General features: G+C 39.7%; 1 protein-coding gene across 2 annotated transcripts in view; it reads right to left on the reverse strand.

The window, feature by feature from the left end:
• PLXNA4 (plexin A4) overlaps positions 1-20,010 on the reverse strand; it is a 683,798-nt gene that overhangs the window by 44,406 nt on the left and 619,382 nt on the right. For both annotated transcript variants that reach the window (XM_066592134.1, XM_066592133.1), the window contains one exon: positions 11,487-11,586. In XM_066592134.1, coding sequence (XP_066448231.1) covers positions 11,487-11,586 — 100 coding nt within the window. The remainder of the gene's footprint in view (positions 1-11,486; positions 11,587-20,010) is intronic.

Consider the following 20,010-nt stretch of genomic DNA (forward strand, 5'->3'; position numbering starts at 1 on the left):
TTAGCATTGTGATAATGTTTTATTAAAATTAATTATATTTTAGAATCTAGATCTCTGATGGTTTGAGGAGTTATTAAAGCCTTGTTAACCCTGTAAGAATGTATGCTTATCATTTTCCCTATTATTAGTACAGGATGTGCAGCAGTACAGATACATGTAAATGGTTACACATACAAGGGCATTTTCCATAGTAACATTGCGACTGTTTTCTAAATGTTTTATGTATAATATTAAGAATGGATAAATGTGATACACCTAATATATAATATGTTAGATATACGCACTTCTGTGTCACTATGTGCTTTTTTGCTCTATTTGACAGGATGTAATTGCACTGGTTTGCACAGAATTAATGAGAACATTAACATTACTTTATAAATGTAGCAAATGGGATATGATTTTAACACCACTGAATCTTATAACCTCTACATTTTTTACACCTGTTAAACTACAGCGGTTCATAATTTCTGATAACACGTCTTTTTCAGACCTTCAAAAGGGTAATAAAACAATAAGACATTTTTAGTCTAATTGAAGTATTCACATGCTGTACAGAGCATCCCACCGCAGCGAGGTCAGATCATTATGCAAAGGGAAAAAAATTGGGAAGTACCAGTGCTGTTTTTATGGCGATGCTCCACTGAAAGAAATTAATACTGCTAATTACATCCCTGTAAAGTTTAACCATGTTTAATGATGTATTTTATATGGTTATTAACACACAGCAGCTTTACAGATGATTCCTACATTGTCTTAAAGAGCACTGTTAATGCTTCCTGAGTTCCATTATAATTACCGGATAAGTGTCAAGTTCATTTACACATCGACTGCTGTATACGGAAATTGATGATTTCTCATCCTCTAACTTTTTTCCCCAACTTGGCAATAGCAAGGAGGGGAAAATATATTTGAAAAGGTCACAGTGTCTTTCATTAATTGCAGCAACACTTCAGAAATTAATATTAATGAGTCTTCTTGGCTCATTCGCATCAGTGGATGGTGCTCCCCAGGAGATTAAGTGACTGCAGTATTTCTGTTATCTGCAGTGTGTAGGGAGAGGAGGAAGGGGGGATCCGTACATCTGTGTTTACTACAAACTTGATAACAATAAACTTGCATGCGCATTGTATGTTATTAACCCTGAACAGCTACATCAGTTCATTCCATTTAAAAGGGGTCAGAAATATTTTGTAAAAATATAAAATATGCGTAATTCACCATTACAAATTCTTTAAGGTAGTGAACTCACTTGTTACTGACACTGCTGCAATATAGTCAACTTCTGTTGTTGAAATCATCCAATAACTAAGTCAGCAGTTGTTGCACAACATAAAATTGAGAATTAGGAAATAGACAAATATACCGTTTGTTCATTACCTGTTGTAGTATACAGCCACTGCATTATTGTGCTGCTCTGTGTCAATCTATGCCTCGAGTGGAACTTACAAATTTAATTTTCTAATATACCCAGAAACATCAAAGATTTGTTTCATATAAAGACATTGATATTTTTAGTGCATGGATGCAAATAAAGCACATACACTAACCTAAGTCCAGGAAACACAAAAAAGGGTTTAGCCCAACTCATGTATATGTTTGAAAATGGACAGGTATAATCCAAAAGGATGCATGGAGAAACTTGAAGCCCTGAGCTTTGCTAGTATTGATGAAAAAAACATCTAGTATCCAAGAGTAAAATAAAACTTCCAATCATGTTAAAAACCACAGCCTATTTGCACACAGGTACCTCAAAGTCCCTGACGCGCTTCAGAGGTACATCTGCCTTAGTTACTAACCTATGTCCACTGTCAAGGACAGGGGTCCAGGAATGGAAGGTCCTTGAAAACTGCCCGCAACCCCTGTTCCTACCTACTTGCCCACCTGGGCTAGGCCCCAGGGTGACAACTGGATGACAGTCCCTGGGCTAACTAGGGAAGTGGGGCAGGGAGTAGACTACAAATAAATACGGGAACAAACAGAGACAGGTCAGGCAATCCGGGTTGGCAACTGGGGGGAACGCAGTACAAAAGTGTCAGGCGAAGGCGAAGTCAGAGTCCAAGCAAGCAAGTCCAAAAACAAAACAGCAATCAGGAAAACGCCGGGTAGTTGAAAGACCAAACATACACTGGCAGTTTAAATGCTGTCAGAACTCCCGCCCCAGCAGCTGATTGGGCTAGGGAGCCTGACAGCAACAGGAGCCAGTCACGGAGCACTGGAAAACCTGCCCCTAGCACTAGCTTGACGGGTGGAGATAAAGGAAGCATGCCCAGCTGTCATGGCAACAGGGACACAGCGCGGGTGGCACCCGCCGCGTCCCTAGCAACCAGGCGGCGTACAGGACAATGACAGCCAGGGGAGGTCAACAACACTAGGGCCACCCTGCGCTGCTCCCCAGCCACCCAGGTGATAGGATTGGCAGTGCAGGCATGGAGGTCCCGGGAGCCGCTGGTCTTGACACCACAATGTGAACAGATGTTGCTCTTTCTAGGGGAATATATGGGCCCAATACTGTTAGGCCTCATGTCCACGGGGAAAATCAGGCCCGCTACGGATTCTCTATAGAGAATCCGTAGCGGGTCCCTCCTGCCCCGCGGACATGAGCGCTGAAAAGAAGAATTAACTCACCTCTCGCCCGCTCCGGATCTTCCCTTCGCCGCGGCTTCATCTTCTCTCCGTCGCGGCCGGATCTTCTTTCTTCGGCTCGGCGGATGCGCAGGGCACGTTGGTTGCGTGCCCCGCATATGCGCCGGCCCGAAGAAAAAAGATCCGGCCGCGACGGAGAGAAGATGAAGCCACGGCGAAGGGAAGATCCGGAGCAGGTGAGTAAATTCCCATTTTGGTCTCCCGCGGATCCGGACGGCTTCCATAGCTGCGGATTTTAATTCTTCTTTTGCCCGTGGACATGAGGCCTTAGGAAACAGTGCTAACTAACCTTACTATCAATGCTACCACTGTGCCAATGCTCACATAAGAGAATTTCTGTAGACCTCCCGTCACTCATAAGGATTTGAGCAGGAGAGAGGGGACCATACTGAACTAACTCAGTGCCTGCATATAGTGGTTGTATAAAAACTTGTGCAATGCCGTTTTTATTACCTTCTCACTGTACACTCAATGATTGCTGAGCAAATGTAATAGAATATTCAGAACTGTACTCTGTCAGTATATCTTTTGATATCTATTGTAATCACGTGACCCTTAGAGGATGCATTGTAATGAAAGTTGAAGAGTATAACAGAGCCAAAACTCAACTAAGGAAAAAATAAAACTGAAAGCTTCAAATTAAAAAAGCAAACCAATGTCGAAACCTTCTATCAGGAATATTAAAAGTTATTTCACTTTATAAAATACAAATTTGATAATGTGAATTAAAATAAATCTGTTTTAACCTACGATATTCTAAAAAAGAAAACACTGGTCATTTAATGAGTGCTCTGGGGTGATTTATTCTCAAAAACATTTAAATAGCCTACCTAACAATCTAGCCACTATCTAACTAATGCATAGCAAATTCTGTGAATGACGTCTGGTTGTTAGGGCCCTCAGTCCTCCACTTGTTAAGTGGTTAAGAAACTTCAAAGCAAATAATGAAAGAACACAATTATGGAAGGACTTAAAAGAGGCTTTTTTCAGCCAATAAGGTACCATGCAGTGATGCAACCACGAATTAATGGTGTACAATTAATTATGCCATTTATTAATCTTTTAATTAGGAATCTTTAAGTGTTGTTGGGGGGAGGATGATGGCTTTTGGAAATATCTATTGAACCTCTAAGTGCATTTATGAGTGGATAAGAACATAATTAACACATGCTCAAGAGTAAATTTGATTATGAAAACCAATAGCATGTTTTTAATATATGTGTAACCATTTCACCTGCCTGCAATAAAGTGTTTGATAATATTACTTTCATGCTGTCATTACTATCATCACTGCCATTATTTATTATTCATCTATTAATATATCCACCTGTGGGTGCAACATAAGTGGCTACATGGTAGTTTTAATATATAGTTAAAATTTAAAAGTTAAAATTGCATACTATCCTTTCTAACATTCATGGTCTGTTCTGATCTTGTCCAATAGTTTTATATCATATACATCTTACAGATAATAAGAAATGTTGAAGGTGTAAGGATGACACTGGTATTTTCTCCCACATATTGTATGGTGGCTTTATCCAGATATTTTGCCCTTTTAGAGCTCTGGCTGACATAAATGGGGAGCACTTTTCATTAAACCAGACCCTACCGCCAACATAAATTGAAATTTATAAATACATCTATTGGCTTCCACTCTCATTGGCTACAAAAACATCCTGCTTCCATAAGTTAATGGCCAATCACAGGCAGCTCTCAGCCATTCATTGAATGACAGTTGAGTGCTGCCTGTGATTGGGAGCAGAGAGATTTTAAATTTTCTGGGGAGCGAGCCCCTCTGTGCACGCACCTTCAGTAGCCGTGAACCAGATTTCAAATGTCCCGCACCAATTTTCTCTTCTGCACAAGTGCCGCCATTCTTCCTTTGGCATGCATTTGCAGAAGGTCAGTTCCGGACCAGATCAGCGGGGGACATCGCGATCGGCGAGGGGAGGTGATAACTTTTAAAATCTTTAAATTTACTTTAATCCTTCAGATAGCGCCCATCACATTGCCAGGGGAATTGGCCCATCAGCTACCTCCGGGAACCAACAGCATGGAGCTGTCACGTCCTCAGCCCACGTAGCTATAATCCTGAGATAATCCGTACATAAAAACACTGTGGGGCCATCACTAAGGGGTTAAATATGGACAGGTAATCGCATTACAGACAACTACATTTTCTCTGAAATACCACAGGACTTTAGAATTAAACAGTTGTCTGTAATGTTGGATGCTTGCTAGAATTTGATACTGTCCGTAATTTGACAAGCATAAATCTCTATATTGGTTCCCTTTAAGAGAAATATACTGCAGTACTGGAAGTAATCATTATTTTGTACAGTTGCAAACTCGGCAGACAGTGAAGAAAGTTTGGTTTGGGTTTAGTCATTGGGTTAATGTACCGAGGGAGATTAATTGAAATGATCAGCCAGGCTCTCTGTTCAGCTATGTTGACATCACAAATGCCTCATTACATTTGGGTTTGTAAGTGGCAGTTCTAGAAAAAAGTTGGGTGCTAAAACACAAAGTAATGATCCTTAGAATGCTTACAGACATAAAATGTCAGTAATGACTAGTCTGTAGATTTCTAGTTTCTTTTTCATAAACAATTTAATGACAGTGGTGATGCAACATAGGGGATGGTTTTTCCTTCATAGTATCAACATTTACACATTTTACAGCTTTTCAACCAAATACGTTAATGTAAATTATAGTTCTGAATATTCAGAATCAGATGGTCATTATCTTTTTAGAGATATTTGCTTACAAAGGGAACCTACATTTTAAGAAATGCAGCTGTTTTATCAACAAGTAAAAAAATGTTTTAATAAAAACTGTATTGCTTTTCAGTAAATAATAGAGATGAGCGAGCACCAAAATGCTTGAGTGCTCGTTACTCGAGTCGAACTTTCAGTGATGCTCAAGAGTTCGTTTCGAGTAACGAGCCCCATTGAAGTCAATGGGCGACTCGAGCATTTTTGTATATGACTGGTGCTCCGCTAAGGTTTTCATTTGTGAAAATCTTAGCAAATCACCAAAGTCATGTAAAAAACACAGAAATGGATAGGGCAGGCGAGGAGCAACATGCAGGGCTGCATTTCGGGCTCCGAGGTCTCACTATTAAGCCACAATAGTGGCAAGAGTGAGACCCCCCCCCCCCCCGCACTGTCAGCATAATGATCGTTCTCCTCTGCCACAGCTGTAACAGCTGTGGCGGAGCAGAACGATGTTAGCCCATTGAATTCAATGGAGCTGGCAATACAGCCGGCTCCATTGAAAGCAATGGGTGGGCTGCCGGCGAGCGCCGGATGAATTTTCGGGAAGGGCTTAAAAATATAAGCCCTTACCCGAAAATCATCCTAAAATGTGTAAAAAGTAAAAAAAAAAATATACACACCTTGTCCCGGCAGAACGACGTTAGCCCATTGAATTCAATGGAGCCGGCAATACAGCCGGCTCCATTGAAAGCAATGGGATGCCGGCGATCGCACAATGAATTTTCGGGAAGGGCTTAAATATATAAGCCCTTCCCTGCAATTCATCCAGAAATGTGTAAAAATAAAAATATATATATATACTCACCTGATCCCGGCAGACGGAGTTCAGCTGCGGCCAGCTGTCAGTTCTCCTGAACTGCTCTCTGTAGTATTCAACAGCTGGGGACTTAAAATCCCCGCCTGCTGAATGAGCTGCCTTTGATTGGTCACAGCCTGACCAATCAGAGGCAGCTCTCACTCACACCCATTCATGAATTCATGAATGGGTGAGTGAGTGCTGCCACTGATTGGCTCAGCTCAGCTGTCATTCAGCTGAGAGCTGCACTGAGCCAATCAGAGGCAGCACTCACTCACCCATTCATAAATTCATGAATGAGTGTGAGTGAGAGCTGCCTCTGATTGGTCAGGCTGTGACCAATCAGAGGCAGCTCATTCAGCAGGCAGGGATTTTAAATCCCCGGCTGCTGAATACTACAGAGAGCAGTTCTGGAGAACTGCCAGCTGGCCGCGGCTTAACTCCGTCTGCCGGGATCAGGTGAGTATATATATATTTTTTATTTTTACACATTTCTGGATGAATTGCAGGGAAGGGCTTATATATTTAAGCCCTTCCCGAAAATTCATTGTGCGATCGCCGGCAGCCCATTGCTTTCAATGGAGCCGGCTGTATTGCCGGCTCCTTTGAATTCAATGGGCTAACATCGTTCTGCCGGGACAAAGTGAGTATATTTTTTTTCTTACTTTTTACATATTTTAGGATGATTTTCAGGTAAGGGCTTATATTTTTAAGCCCTTCCCAAATATTCATCCCACACTCGACGGCAGCCCATTGCTTTCAATGGAGCCGGCTGTATTGCCGGCTCCATTGAATTCAATGGGCTAACATCGTTCTGCCGGGACAAGGTGAGTATATATTTTTTTAATTTTTACACATTTCTGGATGAATTGCAGGGAAGGGCTTATATTTTTAAGCCCTTCCCGAAAATTCATCCCGCGCTAGCCGGCAGCCCATTGCTTTCAATGGAGCGGGCTGTATTGCCGGCTCCATTGAATTCAATGGTCAGTGCTCGTTTAAACGAGATGAGCACCGCGTGGTGCTCGTCTCGAGTAATGAGCATCTCAAGCACCCTAATACTCGAACGAGCATCAAGCTCGGACAAGTATGCTCGCTCATCTCTAATCTTTACCATTATTATATATGTTTACAAAATAATTGTAGTTTAGCAATTAGTCGTTTATGAGCTTTATTTGTTTCAACTGTTCTGACTTATAAATCACTTCTTTAAAACCATTTATACAGGAGAGCTCAAATGGGTCTTCTAGCACTCAGGAATAGACCATCGATATTAGATTAGTTGTGGTCCAACTCCTAGTAAAGGTGCATTTACACACAAAGATGATCGCACAAAAGATGGCTTTTGAGCGATTATTTTGCATAAACTACTACTTGGTACTAATGCCTATTAGTACCAATTAGTAGCATGTGAGCCACCAGGAGCTGTATTCAGAGAACAGACCACCCGCTGTTCTCTGAATAAATTCCCTTTGTTCTGCCATAGGGCTAACAGCTGAGACAATATTATCAGTGCTGCCCGGGCAGAACACAGTGTGCAGTCCTTCTCATTAGCTGTTCTGCCAAACGATGGATTTCATGCTGAACTGAAATTCATTGTTCGGCAGAAAAGTGAAAGATGGGCACATTACATGCAACGATTATAGCTCAAAAGATGGCTTTTGAGCGAATTTTGAGCGATAAGCGATGTCTGAATGGGCCTTAACTCTATCAGCTAAATCAAAAGACCTTCTAGTGGTTCCCCCTTCATTATTTACCCAACACTGTACATACAATTGTATGAATAGGCTGAGCTGCAGTACCAGCCACAATCATAAGTACGGTGCTGTGCCTTGCTTGCGCTATACACACAAAATACTAGACACTCTTCACTGGGCCATTTTTTTTGCTTATATATATTTTAAATGTTCACAAAAAGTAAGAATCAGACAATATGTCTGCAGGTTTAGACGACGGAGTACTCTGTCTGTAATCCATAAGCATGGGCTGTAGAGTGAAAACAACAAGATAGTTTTAAACAAAACCACCAATTTGTTTTTTTATTTCTAATGCATTGGAACAATAATGAAAGCAGTTGGAAAGGTAGACGCACCCTTATTTTTATCTTACTAAATGAATTTTAGATGATGCACTTACTGAATGATCTGTGTTTAGGTCTGATACAAATTTGTTTGAAAGTGGTGCCAATATTTCGAAAGAGATGATGAATGGAGTACTTTATGTACCTGCTTTTCACAGTCCTAATGTATGCAGATATGTGAAAATGCAATGATTTCAATTATGACAAAATCTCAATGCTGCTTTTTGTATTATATAAACAGTAAAAAGGTAAGATATATCTCACTAAAAATCTTGATCGGCAGCGTTACGCCAAACAGCAAACCTCCAATAAGGGTAGTGCACGGGGAACGCACCAAGCTGGATTCTCAGGAATGCATACGGAAAAAACGATGTATGAGCTCCAGCACTTCTCATAAAAAATGAATCCTTATTAGAATATATCCATAGAAAGGTAAAACTGCTCACATGTGCGAAGAGCCAACTATGCATAAACTAATCCATGACCACATGAGGGCGGTGCCAACTCTATGTAATAAGGAGTTGCCAGAGGGGGTCTTCCTATACAATTTAGTACTCATTTTCTTTGATAAAGGATCTCCAATAAGGAAGACATGCACTCTTTATTAAAATAAACCAAAATTGAAAAACAAATAAAAAATATTTACAAAAAAAATATATAAACCAAAACATTTTCTTCCTCTACAACATCCCATACTTTTTAGATTCATTCATTTATAAATTGTAACACCGCTCATGTCATTTATGTTACTGATTGTTGCGAGCAATACGTCGGATGTACACCATGGGAATTAAAATGATATCTGGCTTTAATCACTCCTTACATATATTGAGATGTTCCCTATCTGCAGCTTCCAGAGATTTTTTGGGAAATCCACCAAAGGCATATAAAGTAATTTAAAGTCATTGGCATTGAAAGGGTGTTCCGCTCAGCAAGAGGTGGAAACTGGTTTAAAAAATTGTTTTCAAGAGAGGTGTATTTGATTATGTTGTTAAAGAAACTGATTTCCACATGGCCTTCACTTTAGATCTGACCTTACCTTTATATACTAATGTTTTTGGTTTTCTGGTGTTTCTTTTCCTCATTAATTATTCATTAGTAGGAGTGGTCATGTTTTTGTTATGTCATATCCTGTTACCTCTAAATTACTTGCTTCTTGTACGTTACGATTAAGGCTTCATTTTTTGCCAAAACATGTAGGTCCCAGTCCGCACATGAGAGCATTTTTACATTTCTATGGATATTCTAATAAAGATTAATTTTTTATGAGAAGTGCTGGAGCTATATATATTATTTTTTCCTTATTTGTATTAAATTTTCTGCAATGAATGTAATTTTAGCCACCAGTTAAGCTCCATTTAGCATTCTGGCTGTCTGCATGTTGGGGGTTACATAGTGTATATGCCTGCCCTCTTGCATCAGTTTATTAGTAAGTATATGGCTGCTTTTTAATTTTAGCCACCAGTTAAGTGTAGACGTACAGCTTGTGTTACACATCAAATTAGGTATTTACATTAAAAGTGACATTAACTGTCCTCTCTATAAGCATTATGGGGAATTAAAGTAGCATAATAGCTACTGTCGTAGCCAATTAATACTCCAACAAATTGAGCTTGGCTTGGGCACTTGATGGCTATTCTCCTGGCACTAGCAGAGTGTATCTTCCTGACAATTTAATGTGCCAGTAGAACAAGTGTCCTGAATGAATGTTAGAGATCTAACATGAATTGTGCTTGTGTAAGGGCATGCTTGCAAAAAAAATGTTAGCTGTACGATGCTAAGAAAAAGAGCCATCTTATGTAGCTTATAATAGCATATGACAGTTACATCCTATCCCTACAACGGGTAGATTGTTACTTGTTGCTTACCAGAAATTTACATTATTTATTAATGTTATACATATAGTTGAATAAATCTGAGTTGTCATAAAAGCCTAAAACAGATCCTTGTAACAATTTCTTTTAGAAGTTAGAGACAACAGCATGTCACAAACCACAAGTCTTTCAAACCTGCTACACACACAATTCTTTTAAAGCTTGGAATACAACTAGATATATACGTCATGCAGGAGCATTCTCTATAAGGAAGAAACACACATCTGCTGACAGTTGTTTCAGGGTCTTCGCCCCTTTTAGTGCAGAACTGGACGGATGGGTCTGAGGAATTTCACATGGATCTAGGGAAATAAAGTTTATCCCTGTGAAGACCACAAAGAAAGTGTAAGGCTGGATTCACACAGGACGGAATTGCTGCAGAATTTCCATGCAGCAAGTCCGCCCATGGCTCCTAATCCCGGGATTAGCCAGCCATGGGGAAGAGATTTTGCAAAAATCTCGTCCACACAGGGTGGCCAATCCATTGCAGCAAAGCCGGCAGAAACGGAAATGCGGAATGAAATTCAATTCTGCGGCATGTCAATTCTTTTTTTTTTCCCCGCTGCGGCCTCACCCCTCTGTATGGGTAGAGAAAGCCACAGTGGAATGCCAGCAGCCAAACCATCCCAAAACCTGTGGCAAAATGCTGCTGCTCTCCCGCAGAAATTTTTCGCTGCAGTCAAGTCACGAGATTTCCATGGGCTTTCCATCCCGTGAGAACCCAGCCTTATGGGCCAGACAACTCTCCCTTGGAAAAAGGTTATTTAAATGAGCTGCCATTCTGGAAGAAGAAAGCTGGCTCTCTGAAAGTTCTGCAAATTTTATGCAGTTTTTCAAATGTTTTTTGGGTGACTTTTTTTATACAGATATTTTTGATGTTTTTTTTGCAGGCGTATTTTGCTTATGGAGAGGACAATGAAAAAATTCTGGAAAACCACCATTTACTAAAAAATAGGTTCACTAAAAAAAACACCAAAAGTGAGAACAAGGCACAAAAAATACACTGTTTGTAGTATATTCCATAATTCCCTTTTGCCTTACAGCTAGCATCTGGCTGCAGTGTTTTTTGCTTAAAAAAATATAATGGGATAAACAAAGTAAAATAAATAAATAATTAACAAAATCCAGGAAAAGTGCTGCATTGTTCCAAAAATCGCTGTATGTGAAGCCACCCTAAAGAATATAGACTCTAGAACCCATTGCCAACAAGGAATATGTCTTTATACTTTATAAGACAACTATGTTTTCTCTTATCAGCTTGGGATGTAATAAGAACAGGTTGAACTCACTAATAACTAAATATCTGTATCATTTCTTACCATATCTACTGGCAGACGTCCTTGACACAGTAGAATTATTTACTGCATTGTAAGCTGTGACTTGTTTCGATACCAGAGCTACCACTGCACCATCTGGAACCTATTAATGAAAGAAAATGCATACATAAGTTAATGTCTTCATTACTGGAAAATTACCCAACATAAATGTTTTAACTGTAATTCAGCATGAGTTTAATTTTTCTCTGGTCTGTGTTTCTACAGACGTATGATGATGCTCTTTAAAGTATATACATTGGTCTAAAAAACAGCCAATGACTACTACTTGTGCAATGAGAAAACAGTATGTCTTTACTGATAGTGAAGTAGAGGTGCAGCATAGATGATTATTACAAATGATATGCTGGATATGTCCTATTATCTGAAAAGTTAAATGATGTGTTGTATGCATCATTAGCAAGCACAGATGTAGCACAACTTGTCATACAATTTATTTGTAGTTTTGCACATGACTACATGCAAACCTATTATGTTTTTATTATGTATATTATTATCTTGATGCAGAAAAGAGTCAGTCACAAGGAGTTAATTGGCAACTCTTTGCCGTATCAAAGACCTAAAGCACAAGATGTACAGTACTATGTGCAAAAGTTGTAGGCAGGTGTGTGTGAAAAAAATGTTGCAAAGTAAGAATGTTGTTAGGTTGTGCTGCTTGGACCTGTTGTTCCATGAGGTTCCAGGAGCACACCTTCACAGGTGAAAGATAATTGAGCTGGCTGGATGTGGAGTTTCTCCAGCCAGCCAATCCCCACTGGTCTGCTGCACATAAATACCAGCTCCTTTGGCTAGAGGGAGTTGGTTTCCTCATTCCCCCTTGTGTTTGCATTCATGCTTGTTGTTCTGTGGGTGTGAGCTGCAATTTGTTCTGTGTGTCTGAGCTGGGTGCCGAACATGTGGTGTAAGCAGTCCTGTTCCATTTTGTATGCATTTCATGCTGTGTTGGTGTGAACTGTGTCCTGTGCTGCATGGATCAGTTACTATCTAGGGCTAGTTAGTTCCTCAAGTTCCATTGTGGGGCTGTCCCTGTTGGTACGATCACTCTGCTTGCAGGCAGGACTCCTAGGGTAAGTGTTTGTGAGAGAGGACCCTTGTTGGTGGGCTCATGGGCTTAAGCATCTTGGCCAAAATATGAACTAATACCTCGTATTGTAGCTATTCCATCTCGTTGTGTACAGGTATGCTTGGTGTTTTGGTCATTTGTCAGTCTAGTTTATGTCTGTTTTCTGTTCTATGTTTGATCCATTCGTCCATTAGTTTGTGGACACCCGGTTCTTATATGTTTGCCCAACCTGTCCATTGGTAGGCAGATGCCCAAGCCTTTCCTGTCCCCTTCGTCCATTGGTAGATGGATGTTAGGGCTTTTTTTGTTTGTCTATCCTGCGTATAACCACCTGTAGAGCAAGCTGGCATGTCCGTCCTGACTGCCCCAGTAGTAAGGGATTTTAGTTTTCCATTGGCAGTTCAGGACAAATGTATCAAATGCTTTCAAAAATAGAAGTGTTAATAGTTTATTTATGTTAATTAATAAAATGCAAAGTGAATGAACAAAAGAAAAGTCTAAATCAAACCAATATTCATTGTGACCACTCATTGCCTTTAAAGCAGCATTAATTCTTCTAGGTATACTTGCAGAAAGTCAGAGATTTTGTAGAATTATAGTCAGTTTTATAACTAACAAATTATACCCAACAGCTAATAATCGTCATTTTCATATGTATTTAATAGGTTGAAATACAGTCATTAACTGAAACAGAAGCAGATGTGTAAGAGGCTTAAACGTGGGTGAGAAATAGCAAAACTATGTTTTAGAAGATAGTTTCATGCCACAGATCATAGACCATGGCAATACTGAGCACAGCAACTACTGTAGACACAAGGTAGCTATACATAATCAGCAAGGACACAGTGGTTGGCCAAAGAACCTTTGTGCAGCAAATGTAAGACACGTCATGCTTACTTCCCTTCAAAATAGGAAGATATCCAGCAATGCCATCAGCTGAGAACTGGTAGAAACCCATAGGGCTCAGGTACACTCATATACTGTTTAGAGAAATCTGTCCAGAAGTGGTCCCCATGGAAGAATTGGGGCCAAAAAGCCGTATCTTCAATGTAAAAACAAGGCTGAGTCAACGATGCATGAAAAAATAGGAACTAGGGTCCAGAAACATGGCAGCAGTGCTCTGGACTGATGAGTCAAAATGTGAAATATTACTGTGACAGAAGGTAGATTGTTCACCAAAGAGCTAGAGAGGGGTACTATATTGAGTGTCTGTGGGCAACAGTGAGGCATGGTGGAGGTTCCTTGCAAGTTTGAGGCTGCATTTCAACAAATGGAGTTGGGCATTTGGTCAGGATTAATGGTGTCCTCAATGCTAAGAAATACAGGCAGATTCTTCTCGATCATGCAGTATCATCAGGAGGCGTCTGATTGGCTCCAAATTTATTCTGCAGCAGAACAACCCCAAACATACAGCCAAAGTCATTAAGAACTATCTTCAGCATAAAGGAGAACAAGGAGTCCTGAAAGTAATGCTATGGCCAAACAGAGCCCTGATCTCAACATCATTGAATCAGTATGAAGTATAGAGACAGAAGCATTTTAGCAGGCCTACATCCACAGATCATCATCTTGGTTAGTTCTCCAAGATGTTTGGAAGAACCTGCATGCCAAGTTTTTTCAAAATCCATGTGTAAGTTCACCTAGAAGAATTAATACTGTTTTAAAGGTAAAGGGCGGTCATAGCAAATACTGATTTGATTTAAATTTCTCTTTTGTTCCTTCCCTTTACATTTTGTTAATTGACCACAATGAACAATTAACACTTCAATTTTTGGAAGCATTTTTTCCCACACATGCCTAAAACATTTGCACAGTACTGTATTACAAAATCACTGCTACTGGTGCCTTCCCCTAAAGTAAATATACAGTATGCCTGACACTTAGAAGTTAACGAGGTTTCTATATTGGTAAAGGAAATCTTCTGAAGCTTACATATAGATGCTTGATAGCCTGTTAATATGATATATAAGCTCTGTCTTATTTTTGTCTACATTCTAAAAAAATATCACTTTAATGATTGTTATTTTTCTAAAGCACATTAAGTTGTCACCAGGCAACAGCATTTTACCATTTCCTCTGCAGAACAGAACACAGGAAATATGAATAATCAAACAGAAGCAGCCATAATGTAGTGCTATATAAGGAAATGTAAAAATAATAGGCTGTGTAAGCATGCAATTTTGGTGTTATTACTACTTAAGTGATAATCCCATCGATTACAAGCAGTAATACGTTTAATCTTGCTGAACTACACTGTAGCATTAGGCCTGGCATCAGAGGTTGGCACACAACAGGGGCTAGCTTTTTCTTCAAACTTTGGAATCCAGAAATGCTTTGCTTATATGTGAAATATGCCTTGCTAGCATAGGACAATGGTTGCTGTGTAAGAGGTTGTTTAAGCTAGGTATACAGCACATAAAATATGCCGCAAACATTAACCAATGCAGAAAACAAAACAAAAAAGAAATAGTTTTTACTAATAATCCAAGTGAATTAACTTGCTATATGCTATTATTTTGAAAAATATCTTTCTACACAGTTGGCAAACATTTATTACAACATATACAACAATAAAAGCCAAAGCACGTCACATAAATGTGTAATGAGAATATTCAAAGCACAGGTCTTCTTATGTATTTTCCCACTGAGAATTTTATCGTGGCCATAAAGGTGATAAAATAGTAAAAAAGATACATTTCTCGAGAAGATGCCTCCTGAATGTCAAATAATCATGGCCCATGAGTATAAATAGCTGAACATTTGGGACTGTAGAACAGCTCCAGCTCAGATGCATACATTAACCAAGGATGAATATTCAGGAGCATACCACAGTGGTAGAGTGTTCTTAAGACTCGGTGCTCGGTGAACAATGGCACCGAAATTCCTTTTCGAACATTCTTCTACTTTTTTCGTGATTATTATAACCAGCATTCCAACCACGATTATATTTGTGGAGATGACCATTGAGCACAATGAAATACATCATGAAAACTGGTAAGGTCACATTGCCCATTGAAGATGCAATGCAATATTTCTATAGCACTTTCCTTGACAAGGAATTAAAGCATCACAGAACTAGAAAAGTTCAAACAGTAAAAAGGTGGTTTCCCATTATTCTCATATGCCAGTAGAAAGAAAAACATCATCAGTCTTTTTTAACCCTTTCCAATCCAATTTGTATCCTGGTTTTCCTAGGGAGCTTACTCTTTTTCTGCTTTTATACAATGGAGCTATATGCTGGCTAAAGCCAGTAGTGCATGTGGTGACATGTTGGATAGGCTCCAACAGTAGAGAGGCTGTCAATATACAGTAAGAGAACCCCGACGGACGTCTTCCAGCATCGGAGCTGTACAGCCGTAAATTATAATGTCTTCAGAGGTCAGACAGTGGATTGGAAAGGGTTAACAAGTGCAGGGGTGAATGGATATGTATGTGATATGTTCATAAGAGAGTTCACTGTTGTAAACCCTACAGGCTATGCCAACCATGATAACAAAAAAAGGGTAAATTCATTCCCACACTGTTATATTCAAGTAGATATCCATGTTAAAAAATGAAAGCAGCTTGGAGTGATGACAAAACAAAATATTACGCACCTCATCCAATCCTCCTATTCTGACAGTCCCAGTCCCTGGCTGTTCTCTACTTCTTGATATCACCGACAGCAGTGACATGTGACCACTGCAGCCAATAATTGGCTCACCTTATCCAGTGATTAGTTGAGGCAGTCACATGTCCTGTTGCTGTGATGTCATTGTTGCTGCAGGAAGTAGGAAACAGTGAGGTAACAGCCACTGTCAGAATGGAAACAGCAGAGCATTGGGTGAGGTAAGACTTTTTAAATGTTTTACCACTACTTTGGTCTGCTTCGAAAACTTTTTTTGCCTGGCTATCTCATTTAAAGACCAATTCCACTGACATCCAGTTTTCTGCTACTGTCAGCACTATGAGATAATGGAGGCCATACGGTGTGAAGGCTTCCCACACTACTAGTAGGATAGGTCACACACCAGATTTGGTAATGTTCTGGGGGTAGAAAGTGACAATCAAGCATACTTATGCCGTATACAGTGTGGTTACTGCATTCTTTACCAAAAAGAACAGTGCATCTAAGTCAGATGAATCATAATGTGTTATACATAGGATTATACTTTACTTAAATGCGCTATACAAATATATAGTTTTGTATTTTTCCTGTCCTTCAAGGAACAAATGTTTATCCTTATGATTTTTTCTCTGATGGTAATTACTTTCTAATCTGCTCTTTCATTTCCAGTTTGTACCCTATGCCAACAGACAACACCCTGACATTTAATTTAGTGATGGTGCCAGAACAGCACCCAGGGCTCTTGTTTTAGAGGCCAGTCGGCTTATCTCCAAAATTATTTGCACGTTAATGAACAAAGTGAGATTTTATCAAGCTCTCTAGGCTGGCAAAGGCAGCAGATAAACTATGCCAGCAGCATTTGGGAGAGAGGCCATTCTAGATGATTGGCAGTTGGACTGAAAAGGAAAGGTTTATCTCTATTATATAGCAATGACTGTCTAAGCTCCCTTAACCTTATCCTTTTTATGTTCAGTTTTCACTTTGCAAATATTCTTTAAGTAATGCGAGAATTCCAAGCAGAAACTGCTCTTTTCATAGTTAATGCAATAATACAAAGACCCACTGAACATGTACAAACTTTGGGAAATACGAACAGTTTCATGGACACTAATTTTTTAATCTGATTTTTTTTTAAAATCATTAATTACTCCTACTGTCCAGCTTATTACTTTTTACCAAGGAAGCAGATTTGCATGCCTTGGGTCACTGAAGGCAGCCAATATTGTGTTCTCTATAAAAGTGTAAATGACAATGGACCCATTTATCAAAATTGTCTTACAGAAAAACTAGCATTGTTACTAGAGATGAGCGAGCATACTCGGCCATGCCCCTTTTTCGCCCGAGCGCCGCGATTTTCGAGTACTTCCGTACTCAGGCGAAAAAAATTAAGGGGGCGCCGTGGGTGAGTGGGGGGTTGCAGCGGGGAGTGGGGGGGAGAGGGAGAGAGAAAGGGCTCCCCCCTGTTCCCCGCTGCTACCCCCCGCTCCGCCATGCCTCCTCCGCCCCCCGGCGCCCCCCGAATCTTTTCACCCGAGTACGGAAGTACTCGAAAATCGCGGTGCTCGATCGAGTAATTACTCGAAACGAGTACGTTCGCTCATCTCTAATTGTTACCCATTACAGCGACCGTTGTTCTATAAAGGTTCAAGAAATATAAGTTGAGCTCTGATTGATTGTTATGGGCAACAAGGATAGTTTTTCTGTTAGACTGAGTTCATACTTGTACTTTATGTCATAGTAGCCAAACAGCAGAAATAATTAAAGTGACAAATCAGGCACATGACAAACAAAAACTGTCTGATGGATCCCACTGACTATGGTTGAATGCACACGGGCAGATTTGAATTGCGGAATCTGGAGTGGGAGACTTTCTCCAGATTCTGCAGCAAATACTGCCCATAGCATGCAATGTAAAAGTAATTCTTCATGCACATGAGCGGAGACCCATTGTGGTTTCCGCTTGCGGATGAAATATTGCAGCATGCTCCATTTTCCAGCGGTGTCCGCACGGACAGCTTCCATTGAAGTCAATGGAAGCCGTCCAACCCATGGCCCATCTACAATTGACATTGCGGATGGCCCACAGATTCCGCGGAAGAAGCAGGAATTTAAGAAAAAAATTGTACTGCACATGTCCGATGGCAAGCCGTACTGACTATCCACAGTATAGATGAAGATTCAAGCTAGCAGGTATGCCCGGATGCCACTGCTGCCAGGGCCGGGTACTGCTGTGGGATTACGCATGCAGAATCCAGATTTGCTGTGTGCATGGGGCCTATAGCTGGGTTTTCCAGGTTTTTGTCATGTCTTAAGGCATTTTCCTGGACAAAATACTACAGCATACTGCTCTATTTTGTCCAGACACTTTTAACCAAGTTCTGGTTAAAGCAGATGAGAACATAGTTGAAAACATAACTATTTGAGACAGTTCTTTGTTGACTGCCATATTGGATATGCCATATGCACTCATCTCCATTCATATAACTATAAATTATGATACTCTGTGGCTTAATCTACAAGATGCATTCAAGTTCAAATGGCGACATTCACATTCCAAGGACAGCATGTAATCATCCGTTTTCTTTATTTTCATGGAATGACACCCATTGACTTTTATCTTCAGTTGAGTGAGATTGGTGAAGATGTTATTGATATGCAAAATGTACATTGGCAGCTGTGGTAGCTAAAATAAGGCTGAATATCATGTGAGAATGAATCGCAAGAGCCTCGGCCATGTACCAGCCAGTCCAACAACATGATTGCATGAGTAGAGCAAGTGGTTATGAATAACAGCTAATTGACTGTGAAAGAGATTGCCTACAAAGTTGGTATTTTCATAGGTTCTGTGCACACCATCCTGTGTGAAGACCTGAAGATGCGGAAAGTGACATTGTGAAAAATGTGAAAAAGGAGATTATGTTGAGAAGTAACAAGACCTTTAGCTTTCTGGGGTAAGTAGTTTTTTTTTAAGAAAAAAAATTAGGAAACTTTAGAACTTCAATGTACCTGATAGTAAAGGACCATCTACCTTAGCAAATGAATGGTTTAAGTAGGGGTTGCTGGAACATTCAGGCTAGTGCACTATATCTTTCATACCTCTAATTTAGGTTCTATATTATTTTTATCATTCTGATATAATGTCATAGTCTTATCTTAACAGCTGATTTGTTCCCATTTCGGTTACTTTAAGTAAATTTAGCAGGTATGTACACCTACATTAAAGGGTCTAATGACATTGAATTTTCAGTGCGAGTACAAGTTAATTGCACATAATTATGACAACTTCAAACCAGGTAAATATATGATGACAGAAAGGATCAGACATTCATGCTTTCAGCCTTTCAACATTCAACTTATCAGACTATAAAGTATGGCATTTAATAATCTCCACAAATGGAAGCAGTAACTTCAGTTAACCATTTCAATATGAGGTAATGGATAAGCCAAGTATAGAAGGTATGATCATTTATCGCTGGTGGAGACCAGACTGGAGGACATCTGAGTACCATAGGTATATACGGTACTATAGGCTCTCGTCTACATTTTTACATAGTCTATTATTATATCAGCCCGCACTCATCCCCATTGAGATTGCCATTAGTATTAGGTTTAGTTCAGGTCATAACTGTTAGAATATGTATGTAAACTGCATTCAGAAAAAAATATAATGTACTACATAATAATATAAGTAGTGTAGTTGAAGTCATTTTATAAGAGAGATTCATTTTATTGCATAGTAGAGTCAACCAATATTTTACAGAAACCATAGAAAATGTTAAATGCTGTCAACTATCTGCAAGGCGGTATTGTAATTCAATATAGTAGCTGTAACATTTAAT

Source organism: Eleutherodactylus coqui, chromosome 2 (genome assembly GCF_035609145.1).
Source record: "Eleutherodactylus coqui strain aEleCoq1 chromosome 2, aEleCoq1.hap1, whole genome shotgun sequence".
In the NCBI taxonomy this organism is placed as follows: Eukaryota; Metazoa; Chordata; class Amphibia; order Anura; family Eleutherodactylidae; genus Eleutherodactylus; species Eleutherodactylus coqui.